The following is a 19195-nucleotide window of genomic DNA, read 5'->3' on the forward strand; positions in this document are numbered from 1 at the left end:
ATCTGTTCTGTCCATTTACAGTATACTGTATATAGTTGCAAGTCACACAATATACTTCTTTTTCTACAAAGTGTGTTCAGTCACTTATAAAAAGCCCTCTGTCCTTTCATAAAATGTAAGTGCAAAACAATACCTGAAAAACTCCTGGAGATAGAAGACAAAAATGACAGCAAGTAATTGTAAACTATAAAAATTGGGACAGCACTTATTTGTAACAGAATCAGCTAGAAATGCTCAAACTGAAAAATAATGAAAGGTTAGGGCCCAAAAGTTCAATTTGGCAGCAGTGAAAGGATGGAAAGTATGGGAGAGAGATACTTAAATGAATAGGTTTAGTATGCATTTAACTTGAGTCCTAGGAGAGGAGAGAGAGAAAATGCAGAGATGATCAATTATCAAATATTTCACTGTGATGCATTTTTCTAGTACATTTTATCTTTTCTGAGACCAGGATTTATCTGATAACTGATAGCCTCCTACTTTTACTGAAGCTAGACAACTGTTATCTATTATCATTGCCTGTGCATATGTGAATAGCAAAAGTGCAAACAAAAACTTGGAGGAAAATCCCTGAGACAGTAGTGGGACACTCTTTCCACTTGCTAGAAAACAAATGGTTATGGGAAGAGGATGAAGGAGATCACACAGGCATGTTTAATGACATTTTCCAAAGAGAAGTCACTGGTAGGCTAGTTCTATATAATTTCAAAACCAGATTAGGAGCCCATCACTAATGGCTTTTAGTTCCTTAATGGAATCTTTGAGGAAAAGCTATGGATGCAGAGTAGCCAAAAAGTGATTCAGAAGACTTAGATTCTTTATGGGAAAAAAATTTTAGGAATACCTGTGTAGGTAGTTTATTTTGCTTATGTTTTCCTTGTTGGGTATTGCAATGGTTAGTTTTGTGTGTCAACTTGGCTGGGCCACAGTGTCCAGATATCTGGTCAAACATTATTCTGGACGTTTCTCTGAGGGTGTTTTTTAGGTAAGATTTGAATAAAGGTTATACTTTGGAGTAAAGCAGATTGTCCTCCATAATGTTGGTGGGCCTCACACAAAACACTGAAAGTCTGAATAGAACAAAAGGCTGGCCTCCCCCACATAAGAAGGAATTCTCCAGGAGACTGCCTTAGGACTCGAACTATAACTCTTTTCAGATTCTTCAGTTTGCTAGCCTCTGTCATCAGATTTTAGACTCGCAAGCCTCCATAAACACATAGCCAATTCCCTAAAATAAATTTATCTGTCCATCTACTTATATATACACTCACCGATCCTATCCCTCCATTTCCCCACAAATGCATCCTACTTGTTCTGTTTCTCTGGAGAATCCTGATTAATACAGGTATGAGCAATGATATATAACACAATTCTGTCTATTAAAAGGAATTCTGTCTAATAAAAGAAGATACAAGAGGAATGAAAAGCAACAAAAATGGGAGCACCTGGGTGGCTCAGTCAATTGAGCATACAACTCTTGGTTTTGGCTCAGGTTATTATCTTATGGTTTGTGAGTCCAAGCCCTGTGTCAGGCACTGTATTGACAGTGCAGAGCTTGCTTGGGATTCCCTCTCTCTCTCTTTTTCTCTCTCTCTCTCTGTCCCTCCCCTTGTGTTTTCTCTCTCAAAATAATTAAATGAACTTTAAAAAAAGAGAGAAAAAAAACAACTAAAATGGAAAATGATGGGAATAAATCTAAATAAACATTGTATATTATAATAAGAATTTTGTCTGAGAGATAAGATACAGAACAAATTCACAAGGAAACGAAAACACATAAGTGAGAAGGGGGTAAAAGGAGCAAAAGTGTGTGATGATCTTTGTTTAGTCTGGGAAGAGGTAAAATACCAAGGACCATTAGACTTTGGTAAGTCAGTGATGCATGTTGTAATTTCTAGTGAAATCACTAATAGTAAAGGAATATATGCATCCAAACTGATGAAGAAAAATGTAATAAAAAATAATCCAAAGGAAGGAGACCAAAAGGGAAAGAGAAGCCTAATAGAACAAGCAGACAAACAGAAAGCAAATATTAGATTGAACCATATGAAATTATTGGTTTGTAGGAAAAATGGTCAAATATTGGCAATTTCATATAATTCAAACAATAGTGAGATATATTTACACAAATACATAAGGAATAATGATAATGTTGGTATCAGACATCACACTAGCAACACTGCATGAGTTCTGGGTGGAAAGGATACTGAATACAGAATTCTGAATACTCAGCCAAACCAGTAATCAGTAGTAAGAGCCAAATTGAGACATTTTGGGACTAGGAAGAAGTCTGAAAGTTTGCCTTCCACACACTCTTTACTTAAAAAAAAAAATTATTCAAGGAGGTACAATAGCAAAATAGAAACCACATCATGTAAATAAAAATACATGGATTATAGTAAATAGTTGGTTTACTAATAGTTGGTTTACTAGTGGTTGGATATAAACTAAGAAGTAAAGGAAGAGCTAGAAAAAAAATGAAGGGAAGCTGTTTGGAAGATTTTCTATCAAAGGGCAAGGTCTTCTTGCGGACTATTGTTTCTCAACAGGGGACAACTTTGCTCCCTAGGAAAATCTGGCAATGTCTGGGAACATTTTTGGTTTCCACAACTGGCGTGGGGATTGCTACTGGCATCTAGTGAGTAGAGGCCAGAAATGCTGCTCACCATCCTACAACGAACAGGACAGCCCTCTATATCAAAGAACAATCTGGCTCAAGGTGTCAAGTAATGCCCCAAATGGGAGTAGTGTCAACTCCAATGTAGAGTATTACATTTCCTTCACCTTGGATAAAGTCATACTACTTAGTTCTGTACACATGATTTCTATGTAACTATAGTAATAACATTGAGAGTCCTTAGTTGGTTTGTGTAAAAGAACATGTTATATAATATTATATAGTTTAATATAATAATAATAATAATGTAGTATAATCATATATATAATGAAGAAAAATTGATGGTGGAGGAAGAAAGGATGGAAAGAGTACATATTACAGATTGCCTGGGGATCTTATTAAAATACAGTTTTTGATTTAGGAGGGCTGGGGTGAGGCTTGAGATTTTCCATTTCTAACAAGTTCCCAGGTCTTTTTCCTCCCTGGTAATATTTATTTATTTATTTTCTTTATGTTTTGAGATTTCAACAGGAAAGTCTCCACAACAACAACGTATTGATCATTTATTTTACGTTTACTATTATTTGAAGACAAGTGTCATCAAATGTGTATCATGAGAGCCCCTTTTGTCAGACTGAAATTCCTAGCAAGCAAGAAATAGCATTTAAACAGGTTTCCCTTTAGTTTCTTCCTTCTGGTTGTTTTCTTTTCTCTTTCAGAGAGGAGTGAGAGCTTTTGGATTGCATTGTGTCTTGATTTTATATTTATCCCCCCTCTGGTCTGGATTCCTCTAAGGCCAGTGTTTTATACACATGATGATGCTGATGTAAGACATTCATTCATGTATTAATTTCATAACATTTAGTGATTGCTTTCTGGGTGCCACATTCTGTTAAGGGCTGGAAACAAAATGGTAAATAGACCATACAAGTCTGGTTGGAGTCTTTCTGGGAAAGCTTTTGTTGCTTTCTTGAGAAAAAGAGAGATGCATCTGGGGAAAACCTTGCACTTTCCTTTTCTTCGTGCCTTGAGCATAGGAAATGACAAGAAAGACCTAGAGGATTGCAGAGAGAACATTCCTGAGCATTGCTCAACTGCTGAACAAACATTAGCAATTAGTTATCTTTAGATTTCTAGCTAGGAGAGGAAGTACATCCTCATTCCTTAAGCTTTTGTACTTGGGTACTCTTCCTTGCAGCTGAAGGCATTTTTGACTGACACAGCATACACAAGTGATTAGGAACTGGATGTTTCACAGTGGTGTTATCAAGTACTTGCAATAATGGTTAATGATACTGCACAGCAGATTTTACATTATATATAAGTGGTAACATGGGAGGAAAGGGTATACCTTTATTGCTTCCAATAACAGGACTAGAACCAATGGACCAAAGTTTCAATGGGCCAAATTGAATTCAACATAAATTAGAACTTTCTAACAGGGGTACCTGGGTGGCTCAGTTGGTTGAGCATCCGACTTTGGATCAGCTCATGATCTTGAGGTCTGTGAGTTCCAGCCCCGTGTCAGGCTCTGTGCTGACAGCTCAGAGCCTGGAGCCTGCTTCCGATCCTGTGTCTCCCTTTCTCTCTGCCCCTCCCCCACTCATGCTCTGTCTCTCTCTCTCTCTCTGTCAAAAACAAATAAACATTAACAAAAAATTTAAAAAAAAAAGAACTTTCTAACAAAGTATTCCATTCATAGAGTATGCTCTCTTGCAAAGAGATTGATTTCTTAACCATTAAAATTTTCAGGAAGAGGCAGCAACACCATAGCTAAGGATTCTAGCATTGTGTGGAAGGTTAGAGGAGGAACTCCTAATATTCTTTCTTACTCTAAGGTTCTAATACCACTTTTCAACAATGAGTGTCAAAATCAAAAAAAAAGTTTTAAATCAGAAACTTCTTTTAAACCGTTAAATCTCAAATTCAAATAGCCAGAGCACCCCGGTTCCTTAATTCTGATTGGGATTTTGTCAGACAGAGATAATAGTAGTTTTATCCAATTCCTACTCAAAAATGAAACATTTCACTTACATATAAAATGTGATTTTTTTTTCTTTATGAGTCAGTAGGTAAAGAAAATGAAACTATAGTACAAAACCTAGATGTTCAAACATATTGAAGTGGTAAATTTACACAGGATTAATAAAAGCTGTGTACTAAATGTGTAGTATGAGTTCCAATACAGCAAAAGAAAATAATACTTTTAGCTAAAAATAGCCTGTAAACAATTACAGTTATAATTCCAGGCAATCACTTATCTTGGCATTATAGACGAGTCCAATATGTTAAAAGTAATTTTTAAAAATTTCAACAGAAGTTATTATTAAAAATTGCAGTATTTAGGGCTCAAATGAGAGCCTTGCCGAGAATGGCATAGCCATCTATCCCTCTGCCCACACAGAGGGAAAAATGGCATACACCTCTCAGGTTATATGACTCACTCACTACCTGAGAGATATAGAACATATGACCCAGGCCACTCCAGAGAAGTCAGAACATATTTTAAGAGATAATTGTAAGAAATAAATCACTTTTTAATTGCTGGTTAAAAAAAAAATTGTTGTGCCATTTGTACAGACAGTGTTGGAATTGTGTTCTCCTAAATTAAGCAGTTTGCATCCCTCTGGGAAATGCCAAACATGAACCATGATAGGGCCTCCCATTGGAGTTCTTGAGCACAGGAAAACACCAAACCAAGTACTGGGTTATGTACAAGGTGAACAAAAGTGACATGATCTTGAATTTCATACAGCTTCGAGTCTTATTGCTATGAGCATCACATAACTAAAGTGCAGTGGAATATGAAATACTGATTTATTCATTTTAAGTGAAATAATTTCTTTCTTGGTTTCCCTACTCTAAATAGAAACAGCTCATTACCAAGAAATGCAAGTTTACTCACAAATAAGTCACTGGGTTCTGCCCAATGTTTATGGCTATACAAACCTATTAGACTATGGCTCTGATTATAGTTAGGTGAAATAAACCTAAATGACATTTCTGAACCTTTTACAAATAAGTTAATTTTAAAATGGCAAATCTAAGGTTTCAAAGTTGGCCTCATGAATATTTACAGTGGATATTTTCTACTCAGCTTTTTGTTTTCATCTAAGGAACAGGTAGTTTCATGTTTGCATCAATGATTTCTTCTAATTGACATTTCAACCAGTTATGAATGCTTCTTAATGTACACCTGTGGATAGGCTAATTGGCCCCTTCACAAATAGACATGTTTGAATACAAAGGGCCCATTTTGCTACATGTGTGCTAATGTTACAACTGCCTTCATCAATATGATAGTCTGAAGAATTGGTTACTCAGGAACAGGTTTTCTCCCTTCCCCCAACCCCAGCATTTTTCTTTCTAATGATACTTCTAATTGAGAAATATTCTAAATCCAAGCCACTTGGATTGCTGAGTCATGCTAAGTTGTGCAATATTATGTTACATTCCATCTGGCATTAGATGATATGTTAGGATGTAGAATCTTGAATTTTAATTTAAAATACGTTTCAGATAGAGATAGATTTCAAGGTATCATGAAACTACCTATAGTTCAGGATTTATCTTGAATTCTATAGATAGCCTTTACAATGGCCACTATAAAAGGAAAACATTTTTACATTCATTGTACCAAATGTGCTTTCCATATCCAAATGTTAAAAATTATTGGCATTCATTTGAAGAACTTGTTAAGCATCTAAAATTTTGTACCAGCAAGTATCTGGAATATGCCTTGAAGCAACTTCTGTTTACAGACAAAGTCTGTAAGATATCCAAATACCACTGTGATGTGTTTACAGTTTATAAAAGAATTAAATATCAAGTCCTTTTGGGTGTGTATTTCTAAATGAGCATTAAATGAATTGGGGAAAAAAACTAGAAAATTTTCATGTCTGGTTCATGCCAAATGAACGATTGCACTCATCGCCCCTTTTCAGCTTACTTTTGGTTGATGAGGGACTCTCTAATGGTCATTAAGGTCATTGCTGGGAATTAGTTTACTTTTGTAAATGAGTTTCACCTGGAAATGTCATTTCAATGCAATCAACTGTATCATCTTGGGCCTATGAGCAATGATGCTGAACTACTGACAGATGGAGAATTTTGAAATGAGTTCCAACTAATTCTGACAGCCATCACTTCCCACCACTCTTAGTTAAAAATTAACTTCCAATAGTGGGAAAGAAAGATGATGAAATCTACCCAATACCTACAAAAGATGTTTCATATCACGAATTGTTACCCATCATTTCTTTTTTGGGAGGGAGCATGGGTTGATCTAGAGAGTCATGATGACTACCAAATACAACCAAAAGTTCATTACACTACACTGCCGACAAAATTAAACTTGTAGTCATAAGGAAGCAGTCTCTCAGGGAACATCACTGTTACAGGAATCAAAAAGTATTATGTTGGTGAAAAAGAAGCATTAAAATTCACCTGCATGGAGTTCATTTAGTTCAATTAGTTCTCAAAGCTTGCCCTGTATTTATTTTTTATTCTTTTTAGTGTTTATTCATTTTTGATAGAACACAAGCTGGAGAGGAGAAGAGAGAGTGGGTGACACAGAATCTGAAGCAGGCTCCAGGCTCTGAGCTGTCAGCACAGAGACTGACGCGGGGCTCGAACCCACAGATGAGATTGTGACCTGAGCTGAAGTCGGTCACCCAACTGACTGAGCCACCCAGACACCCCTCGAGGCTTGTCCTTTAAATCTTGCCAGGAAATGGAGAATAGTAACAGCACATTTCTTCAATTCAAGATCATTAAAATATTTAAGAGAGTCCCTGTGGCTGTCTGGGTACCACACAGAACTAAATTAGACTTGGTTACTTCTTAAAAATAGAAAACATTAAAAAAAAAAAAAAGAAAAAAACATAAGCAAGAGGGAATCCTCTTTCATTGGAGGCTTTGAAAGCAAGAACTAAGATCATGAACTTTGGGCTTTCAGTAGTGGAAGTGCCCAATTGCTTGAAAGATTTATACTCTGGTATACTCAGGGTAGCTTTATCGAACTAAGAACCAAATAGAGGACTTTGGTAGAAGCATCTGCTCAGAGTCAAATGCTAATTTTGAAAAAATTTGTGTGAAAGATGGCTTTTGTTACTCTAATAACCAATAGATGGTCTACCTTTTCCCATCATGCATATCTCTTTTTGATACCTTGTATCTCCTCTCAGCTTTGAGGCTCATGTGCCAGTGATGGTCAGGTACAGAAAGGCAAGCTTTGTTGCTATCAATCCTTGGCTTTAAAAAAGAAAAAAAAAGCATATGAGGACAAGATGGAAACATTGTAAATTTATTTCAGTAATGTAAAAAAATGTGAAGAGTGGCAGCCCTCATCACAACAATAAAGGTGAGTAAATGTGTTTGAACTGAGGATGAAAAGTTGAGAATAGGTACTCAAGAGATGGAGTCAAGTGGAGTTGAATAATACAGTTATGGGTCAGTTGTGCATAGGAGTGATTTAATTCAGGAATTGAGGACCATGTTTGAAGTGTGTGTGTGTATGTATATATATATACACACACACACATATATATGTTATATATGGGGGAGAGAAGGGGTAGAGTGAACATAAACAGATTAGAATTTAAGTGATCACCATGATGCAATAAAAAAATTTCAATTTAATTGTGGAAAGCACTTAAGTGTGGCAATATCTTTGAGAAGTCATATAATACTTCTTAAAATATATATAAGCATCTTATATTGGGAAATTTGGGAAAAACTAATCTCTCACATCTCTTCTCTAGGCTCAAAACCAATTAAGAGGTAGACATGAGATCTGGATGGGGCTACTAATAGAGTATAGAGCTTTCTATCACTTCCCCCCTAGTTTATATCTTGGAATTCTTTTTTTTTTTTTTTTTTTTTTAATTTTCAACGTTTATTTATTTTTGGGACAGAGAGAGACAGAGCATGAACGGGGGAGGGGCAGAGAGAGGGGGAGACACAGAATCAGAAACAGGCTCCAGGCTCTGAGCCATCAGCCCAGAGCCCGACGCGGGGCTCGAACTCACAGACCGCAAGATCGTGATCTGGCTGAAGTCGGACGCTTAACCGACTGTGCCACCCAGGCGCCCCTATCTTGGAATTCTTATACCCACCTAGCTCCTCAGGGACATAGGCTATGCAATGCTCCTGGAATGCGAATGAGCAAGAATAGAAATGCTGGAGGACAGCGAGGCTCCCGGCTTGTGTCCCAATCCTGGCTGTTTACTACATGGAAATAAAGTCTGGGAAAGCACAAGCCAAGAGAATGCAAGAAGAGATTCAAGAGAATATAGCAAGAGGCCAGGCTACACATGAAATAGAGTAATAACATTCTACAGTTTAACTCAACCCAGTAGAGCAATGTAGAACAATGGGCATTGGGATTTTACTATCCCAGGTTAGATAAATCTATTCTCTTTGAGAAAGTAAAAATAGGAAGGTGGAGGAAAGAAGCTTCTCTATTTCCATTCAGAGAGAAGAAAATGTTGGATAAAATTCCTAATTTATGGGCAATAAAGGAATATGTAAAGATGGAAAAAAATTTTCTTCCTATACTCTTCTGTCATTTTCTGCTTCTATTACTCAAAACTCTTTTAGATGCAAGTGATCGAAAATTAAAAGTGACTCAACACACAAAAACCTGTATGCAAATAGTTTATAGCAGTTCTAATTTTAACAGCCCCAAACTGGAACAACCAAAATATCCTTCAAGAAATGAATGGTTAAACACATTATGGTATATCCATATCCACATCATGGGATACTATTCAGCAATAAAAAAGAAATAAACTATTGATATATGCAACTTGAGTGACTCCGAAGGACATTAAAAGAGTGAAAAAAGCCAATCTGAAAAGATCACATACTGTTTGATTTTCATTTATATAATATTTTCAAAATGATCAAATTTTAGAGATGGAGAACAGATTAGTGATGGCCAAGGGTAAGGGATGAAGGGTGGGTTTGACTATAAAGGGGTAACATAAGGGAGGTCTTGGTGGTGATTGCAGTGGTGGTTAAATGAAAATACATGTGATAAAATGGCCTAGAACTATTCACACATACTGTACCAACATCTATTTCTTGGTTTTGATATTATGCTGTACTTAAACTGGATGAAGAGGACACAGGACGTCTCTGTACCATTTTTGCAACTTCATGTGAATCTAGATCTTAAAAAGTAAAAAAAAAAAAAAAAAAAAAAAAAAAAAAGAAAAAGTGGCTCAACTGACAAAGGGAATACACTGGTTTATGGAATAGGATAGTCCAGAAGTTGAATCTACTTTCAGGCAAACCTGGATTAAGGAGCTCAATCGGGGGGCCCAGGTGGCTCAGTTGGTTAAGGGCCGGACTTCCGTTCAGGTCATGATCTTGCGGTTTGTGAGTTGGAGCCTTGAGTCAGGCTCTGTGCTGACAGCTCAGAGCCTGGAGCTTGCTTTGGATTTTGTGTCTCCCTCTCTCTCTCTGCCCCTCCCCTGCTCATGCTCTCTCTCAAAATTAAATAAACATTAAAAAAAATAATCAAAAAAAATGGGAGCTCAAGCAATGTCACCAGGCGCTTGCTCTCTCTCTCTCTCTCCTTTTTTCAGTTCTGCTCACCTTTCTGTGTTGACTTCATTCTGCTGACAGCTTTCTCCATGAAGCTGGGGAAGATGTCAGAGATCTATGCTTACACGATCCAATAGTAACCCGGGAAGAAAACAAATTCTCCATTTTTAGGGAAGACTCCAAGATGTCTTCTTGGAACAGATCATTGTTGCCAAGAAGAGGGACTACATTGACTGGTCACGGTGGGCTGGGAGAGTGTGTGTGTGTGCTTGCGTGTGTGCACACACATGCACAGAAATAGCTACATTAGGACCTCACTGAGGAAGAGTGGTTTCCCAAAGAAAAACTGAGATGGTTTTATCAAACTCATGTTAGGCTGGGCCAGGCAAAATACAGATTTCTACTATCCTATTAAAATGTCACAGTGATAGCTCTGTGGATATATATAAATACTTGAAAATCTAATATTTGAATATTGATAAAGTATAATGAAGAGTGGCTACAGGTTTAAATTGCATGTATTTTTTTGGGGGTGGGGGAGAAGAGTTAAGGGTAAAAAGACTGAATAGAATTTAGTAACTAGCTAAAGATCTACCAGAAACATGATAAGATGTAGGGCAAAATGAATCTCAAATTGCAATGTAAGTGAAGTTAACAAAAAACTACAAATTCCCCATGGTCTCTAAATCATACAGAAAACTAAACTTTTATAGGTAAAATGATGGAATAGCTGAAATAGGTTAAATTGAAGTTTTGGGGAAAAAAAAAAGTAGAAGCCCTCTAACACTGATTCCAGGATTTAAAAATACCCACTTATGCTCTCAAACCTGGAAAATACCTTTTTTTATTGGCAAAACCCCACTGTGATTATCTATTAAGCTCAGTGGTAGCTGGAGACTTTTTTGAGTTGGGGCCATTTTAGGTAGTGCTCTGTAGCAAAAGACAGAAAGAGGGTTGCTGGTTGTCAGAGATGTACTCTGAGTGAGGAGATTCTCTTCAAACTGTGGGGGCAGAGCTAATCGGGGACTAACAACATAGTTCAGCTTGAAATTGAATGCGGAGGTAGAAAAAACTGGCAGACTTGTTTGGAGAAAGCAAAGGAATCAGGCAAAGAGGAAAACATAATGGCAGTCAGGTGGTGATCTTTCAGACTCAGCTTGAGTAGATTTGTTTTATTTGATATGAAGAATTCAGAGTGGCAATATACTTGGAAAAGGAACATTTTCAAATAGCATTTTGAACAGTGAGAATTAGGGTGGGGATTAAGAACCTACGTTATTAATTGCTACTGGGAAAAACAGGAGAGAGTAATATATATATATATATACATTTTAACATGTGATTCTGGAATAGTTGTATAAAGGGAGAATGGGAAAGGGATGTGTGCAGGGGATGGTAGAAAGGATTCCCAGCATTTCGTTTTTGAGAAGTGGTTTGCAGAAGGTAAGAACATTCTGCAGGGATGAGAAATGAGGCTGAGGACAAAGTCCTGATCATAGAACTGTTTTCCTCTCATGTCACTAATCTTCTTAATTATACCAAACAGACATCTTTCACCTTCCATCTGTTTGAAAGTATGAGAATAAATATTTTTTAAATTATAACTCCTGGCTTATTTTGTCTTATATCTGCTTTAGGTATACAGACACATACGTGATAGAAATATCTCAGAACTAACCTTTCCTGACAGCTCTTAACTTGACAGACTAATCCCTATAGTGTTATGCAGAATTTGCCATTTGCGGGGCTTGAGTGGTTTGTTAAATGATGTTCACTCTGAGAAGTATGGACTATCTGTCAACTACTGTCTTTTGAGGGAAGTTACAGGAGAGGGAGAACTTAGTACTCTACCTATACATTTAAAGAACTATTTTTCTGTGCTTATTCTTAAAACACATACTATATTTTGTATTAGTGTCCAAGTGGTGTCTTCAGACTTTGAATACAGAATCTTAACACAAAAAGATTCAGGATATAAACCAGTGATTTTGTAACATATCTTACCTTGAATAGTGGCCAAAACCTCAGGAGCAATTTGTGAATATGCAATTGACTGAATAATCAATCCATACGATTTGTGAATGTCTTCAGTGATACTATAGACTTTTGTTAATAATATTTTAATAATACTTTAAATTGTTTTTGTTTTCATGTAAACAATATGAGATAAATATAATTTACTTATAAATTATGATTTTATAATTATAAAATGCATTGAATAAACTTCCACCAAATCTGTAGTATAATCAATTTGCTGACCTTCATCCACAAATTAAATTACCTCATCACAGGTGACCATGGGAGTGGAACTGGTTTTCTGTAGTAGATACTTTTTGTACAGTTATCCATATGTAGAATATTAGCTCCACTGTAGATGAAGGTAATGTTTACTGTCTAGGGTTAACAGCAACCCTTTTATACCAATCTTAGTTCAAAATCCCAATTCTGCTACCATTTAGTTGTGGGATTTTTTTTTTGGCAAATTAATAAAATTTTCTAATTGTCTTCTCTCCTTTTTAAGCAGAAAAATAGATATACATCGTCTGAAATAGTTGGGGCTAGGAGTTCGGGAATTCAAAATTCTTTGTTTCGGAAAGGCAATATAGTACACATACTTGCTGATACAACACCCTCAATGGGATCTAGGACAACACTCCATAATCAGTAACATTCTGTAGTAAAACCTTTGAGTTTTTTAAAAATGTTTATTTTGAGAGAGAGAGAGCGCGCGCAGAGAGAGAAGGAGGGGGGAGGGGCAGAGAGAGAGGGAGAGAGAGAATCCCAAGCAGGCTCTGTGCTGTCCATGCGAGTTGGATGCAGGGCTCAATCTCAGGGATCGTGAGATCATGACCTGAGATGAAATCAAGAATTGGGCGCCTAAACTGACAGAGCCACCCATGCGCCCCTGAAAACTTTGAATGTTCACTCTAAGTGGGATAAATACTCTCATTAGTTTCACATTAGCGGAACTCAGGTTTTACTGCCCAAAATTACAGAAACAAAAAACTTCTAGTAATTTTCAAAACCTATGAAGTTTTAGAACTGTGTATGAGGGGCTGTGGATCTTATCATCTATTTTCTTTTACTATTATTATTTTTTAAATGTTTATTTTTGAGAGGGAGAGAGAGTGCGAGTGGGGGAAGGGCACAGAGAGAGGGAGGCACAGAATCTGAAGCAGGCTCCAGGCTCTGAGCTATCAGCATACAGCCGGATGTGGGGCTCAAACCCACAAACTGAGATTGTGACCTGAGCTGAAGTCCCATGCTTAACCGACTGAGCCACACAGGTGCCCCTGTTTCATCTATTTTAAGTTTGTTGTGAAGAATAAATGAAAATTGCATTTAAAGCACTTAGCACATGATAAGAGCCCCCCCCCCCCCCAATGTGACTATTATTAAAAGGTATTGATTGATGGCTCCTTCCCAAGGATGGGATACTTCAGAAGACTTGTGACTGGAATTCTCTCAAGTAAGGGTTAAAATGTCGATTCTAGAATCTGTATCTCTAACAACACCAAAGCTCTAATTGAGCAGTTATCTTAGATATTTCTAAGTTATTTAAATGTGAAAGAACCAAAGGATAATTTAAAATAAAATACATTTCTCATAAATACTAATTCTTCTGATTATTAATAATAAACTCAGTATTTATATGTATAGTTCTGCTTTAACTGTTTTGAAAACACATGAGTTTGCTCCAGCACCATTGAGAGATCAGGGGAAACAATTTGAGCATAATGTGCATTTCGTGTTTGTGTTATTTCATCCATATGAAACACTAGGTGAACACAAAACACTGCATCCGGCTGAACCAAGCCATGTAGGAGTACATAAAATGCACACACCTCACAAGAACGAGGAGCCATGGCTATCCACATCTGATCTTATAAATGTCCATCTAACTTTGGATCACCCTCCTTCCATTATTTTACATTAACTTGTACAAGCTACAACCCTTCGACACCCTCTTTTACAGGCAAACTTAACTTGTTTTTCAAAGCAAAGTGCCATATTTATTTATTCATTAATACATTTCTTAAACATTTAATGTGTGAAGCTGGGCTACTGTTGATATTAGCTTCCAGTCTTTGTTTTATTGTGTCAATGACAAAGCTTTTGAGTGTTGTGTCCCCTAACCCATTTTCCCTATAAGCTCTGTGGTTTTACTGCATAGTTCTGCACAGCAGTGGTGATTTTTAGGAATACATACCAGGTGTGTATTTAGCATGTACACAGTTAACACAATATCCAGGCACATAAGAACAAGTTCCCCAGCTAATTTTAAAAAGTAGGAAATCATAACATAAACTTACTTTTTAAAAAATGTTACTCTACAAAAACGAATGAATGAAAAAGATTGGTGGATTTAGCACTAACATGTCAAAAGAGGTTATTTGAAACTAGTAAATCCCTACCATAAAACTCTGTTTTCTAACCCTGTTAACTTTATAGAGATTTTTAATCTAAAACACTATTTTTTAAATATTTATTTTGAGAGAGAGAGAGCGAGCGAGCACACATGCAAGAATGGGAGAGGCAGAGTCAGAGAGGGAGAGAGAATCCCAAACAGGCTATGCTGTCAGCACAGAGCCCTACGCAAGGCTTGATCTCACAAACCATGAGATCATAACCTAAGCTGAAATCAAGAGTTGGGTGTTAAGGGGCGCCTGGGTGGCGCAGTCGGTTAAGCGTCTGACTTCAGCCAGGTCACGATCTCGCGGTCCGGGAGTTCGAGCCCCGCGTCAGGCTCTGGGCTGATGGCTCGGAGCCTGGAGCCTGTTTCCGATTCTGTGTCTCCCTCTCTCTGACCCTCCCCCGTTCATGCTCTGTCTCTCTCTGTCCCAAAAATAAATAAAAAACGTTGAAAAAAAAAAAATTAAAAAAAAAAAAAAAGAGTTGGGTGTTTAATGGATTGAGCCACCTAGATGCCCCTAGAACATTATTGTTTAAAGTACATTCTTAGAGATATTACTAGGAGTGCTTTAATAAAAAGATACATTTTTATATTTAAATAAAAAATGGCCATTTTTTTTTTAGAGATTCATGAACAGTATATAAAGGTGAAAGAAAATGTCTAGGGTGTACAAAGCGAAAAAAACCCCACAAAATCAAATGATAAAAGGGATACTACAGGCAAATGTGGAAAATTTTGATAAATGGATTCAGTGTTAGGATTATATAAGGGTTCACTGCCTTATCCTCACTTAAACATTTTTAATAAGTTTGAGGTTTGAAAGGAATTTAAGAATTACTGGATTAAATCAAATAAGATGCTGGATGGCAAGACTTCAGGGTTTACATTGTCAACGTGCATGATCAATGTCCCAAGAGACTCTGTTTCCCACTCTTCTTTTACACAACACCCTTCTCTTAGTAGAATATCCAAGGTGAGTCATGTGTGTGGACCATCCTTTGGACACTCATCTACAAATAATACTGAGTAATCCAACTTATTCTCAGAAACCATGTTCAGTGTTAGTCAAAAGAGACTGAGCATCATCGAGGTTCCTCTCTGATCTTTGATTTGTCACATATAAATTATTTGTTGTCAGCTGATACTAAGAGCAGTCTATTTGCGATAGCAGTACTTAAAAAATTCACACTTAAAAATTTGACATAGATGGCCATGCTGCTTTCAGATATGAATAAAAAAGCCAACTGCAAAACAATATACAGCATGATACAAGTTTTGTATAAAACCAAGCATACAGGTTTGGAAATGACCCGGTGGGGTACCTAAATTATTAGCAGTGGTTACAACTGGGATGATATTGGTAAGGGATGAGGAGGGAACACATTTTTACGGTCTATAGTTCATGTCACTTTTTCAAACAAGATATTATTTTTTAATAAAAATAAATTATTTTAGTTAAAATCTGTCTATAGTGTTAGAATAGTGGTTACCTTTATAGGAAGGTGGGATACAAGGGAGGCTTTTGGAGATATAGATAATTTTCACTTCCTTGATCTAAGTACTGGTTACATGGATGTGTTCATTTTGTGAAAATTCACTGAGCTATATACCAATGATTAGTCTCCTTTTTACATGAATAAAGTTCATTTAAAAATTGTTTTCCAGGGGCGCCTGGGTGGCGCAGTCGGTTAAGCGTCCGACTTCAGCCAGGTCACGATCTCGCGGTCTGTGAGTTCGAGCCCCGCGTCGGGCTCTGGGCTGATGGCTCGGAGCCTGGAGCCTGTTTCTGATTCTGTGTCTCCCTCTCTCTCTGCCCCTCCCCCATTCATGCTCTGTTTCTCTCTGTCCCAAAAATAAATAAAAAACGTTGAAAAAAAAATTAAAAAAAAAAAAATTGTTTTCCAGGCACGCCTGGGTGGCTTAGTCAGTTGAGCACCTGACTCTTGATTTCAGCTCAGGTCATGATCCCAGGGTCGTGGGCTCAGAGCCCTGTGTTGGGCTCCATGTGTGGACCCTGCTTAAGATTCTCTCTTTCTGCCCCTGCACTGCTTACTCTCTCTCTAAAATGATAATAAAAAAAATTATTTCACAGTGACTTACTGAATAGCATTCTTGTTCTAGTTTAAATGCATGTAGTTTCTCTGTATTCATATAGTCAACAGCTTTCTTTCCTCATAATCATTATGATTTCTTCCCACTACTTTCTCCTTAACATGGTTGTATCGCAAATACATTATTATTAATTTTTATAGAAGGCAAAACCTCTAGCTTATAAAAATGGCATATAAGAAAATAATTCACTCATATTCAGCCATACAAAAACGAGATCTTGTCATTTCAACATGGATGGACCTAGAGGGTATTGTGGTAAGTCACACAAAGAAACACGAATACCATATGATTTCGCTTATATGTGGAATCTATAAAAGAAAACAAACGAACAAACAAACAAAGCAGAAATAGACTCATAAATACAGAGAACAAACTAGTGGTTGCCAGAGTGGGGAGGAGGGGAGATGGGGGAAAAAATAATCACTCACATCTTATGGTATGAGGTGGACCATGAGGTGTGGTCACTGAATCCTGCTAGCTATTCATCATTACCTAGTAAAAGGATGTGTTTTTTTTTTTGAAACACATAATTTCCTAAGACAGATGGAAAGGAAAACAGGCGAAAGTGACTGGTAAATAGGCAACACAACTAAAGGCTTAATGTCAAAGGGACCCCAAAGAAATTGCATGGGTGGCTCTTGCTATGACAGATCCTGTGTGCACATTTATAAATATGGAATTGCAGACCCAGAGTTGGGAGGAACCTGAAAGATTATTATTCCATCTCATACTCTCCCACCAGATTTTAAGTTGAAAAACATGACTAAATTAAAGGTCCTAAGATGTTTCAACTGGTTGTTAAGTGGTTGTTTGTTCTGGTGGAACAGTTCCCAGGCCACATAAAATTAAAAATGTGCTTGATCAAATATTTGTTGCACTCAGAAGATGAACAGGTCAAACACGGCAAGTGAACAATATGATTAATTGCAGCTCCATATATTTCCTATAGGAGAAGGAATGATTAAAAACATTGTCTCACTATCATTAAGGAATCTATGGATTATTTTCAGACTTGCTGCTACTGCCATATACCTTGATCTAAATTGAAATACAAATCTACAAAATTCACATGTTACACAAAATGATAGTTTAAAGTGTGTAAGGGGTGGTAATAAGACAGAAAAGCCAACATTGTAAAATCTACATCTTTAATATACCGAGTAGCAAGGAACAATATTAGTATTTTATTCATGAAGACTACTTAAATAATCTTTACAACAACTTTATGGGCACACATATGTACATTTGTACATCAAAGTATTTCTGGAAAGTAAAGTCACATGTGATTAAAATAATGTAAGACCAAACATATCCTGTGCCATAATTTTATCACTTCTAAATTCTCATTTTAAAACAAACAGTAAGGATAATGTAACTCACTATTATTTTCTAAAATGTCCTAATCAACTTGTAGCATAGTAACACTGATCTGCCACCATGCTGACTTAGGGATCTCAAAGGGTAACAAATATGTTAGTAACTTTATTAAACCATAACTTTTTCTGTTGAAATTTCATATTTGCTTAGAATACAAAAGAATAAAACAGAAAGAACTTCATCTTCTGCTTGTTAAAGTAATTAGGGTAAACTGAGCTTTATTTAAGATGGTCTTCTTTCAAAGGTTTTAAATAAGTTCCTGAAAGGGCACTGGCAACAAATCTTTTTAAAAGGAGACGTGTCAATTTCGTTTTCCTTGATTTTGAAGTGACTTATCTTAGACTTCCTTTTGAAATACTTCTTCCAAATTTTCTAACCATGTTTGCCTTTACTTTATGGATGTTTCTTTTATAGTCTAGAAAGGAAAAAAAAAAAGACATATAAATATGGTAAAAGTATCATTCAAAAATAATTTTCACTTTTCATTCAACGTATAAAAATTTGTTAAAAATTATAACCAAATAAGAAAAATTTATTTTTAAAATTCATAGTTGTTAACTAACATGATTTAAAACATGACATGAAAGAAACATTAACAACATTCATTTAAAAATAGGAAATCAGTTGTCAACTGAGTTTGACAGGTATCAAGTAATATCACTGAATAAACCACTACATTTACTTTTGTTCTTTTTCAACTATTCTACAAGCATTGCTCTCTTTCTTTTTTGCATCATTTTTTCCCCTCGTTCTTTGGGATTACTTCCCTAAGACTTTTAAACTTTCATATTTTTCCTATTTAAGAGTATAATTTGCATCTAGTACTTCCCTAAGTGCTAATCCTGATCCCATAGCCCTTATTCCTTTTCCTGCCACCTCTCAAATGTCCATTCCTCTGGTTCTTCATAAGCCTTCACCATGACTGCTCAACCAAGCCGTTAAAAACAGTGCCACTGACTTCTTTACGGATCAGCCTAATCTCTTATCCATTTTCCTGGTCACATTAGGTTTTAGTTTCAGGGGCACGTAGTCTCTTGACACTCTTATTTCTCAGTAAATAGCAGTTACCTTCTTTCCCACTGATGTTCCTTTGTTTTTTTATTTGTACATTGTTAGTTGGAAAA

General features: G+C 36.5%; 1 protein-coding gene across 2 annotated transcripts in view; it reads right to left on the minus strand.

Annotated features, from left to right (window-relative positions):
- Positions 1 to 17828: 17828 nt before the first annotated feature.
- The window catches only part of KIF18A (kinesin family member 18A), an 83048-nt gene continuing 81681 nt past the window's right edge, over positions 17829 to 19195 (minus strand). For both annotated transcript variants that reach the window (XM_043580849.1, XM_043580850.1), the window contains one exon: positions 17829 to 18486. In XM_043580849.1, coding sequence (XP_043436784.1) covers positions 18404 to 18486 — 83 coding nt within the window. In that variant the 3' untranslated portion in view covers positions 17829 to 18403. The remainder of the gene's footprint in view (positions 18487 to 19195) is intronic.

This window comes from Prionailurus bengalensis, chromosome D1 (genome assembly GCF_016509475.1).
Source record: "Prionailurus bengalensis isolate Pbe53 chromosome D1, Fcat_Pben_1.1_paternal_pri, whole genome shotgun sequence".
NCBI lineage: Eukaryota > Metazoa > Chordata > Mammalia > Carnivora > Felidae > Prionailurus > Prionailurus bengalensis.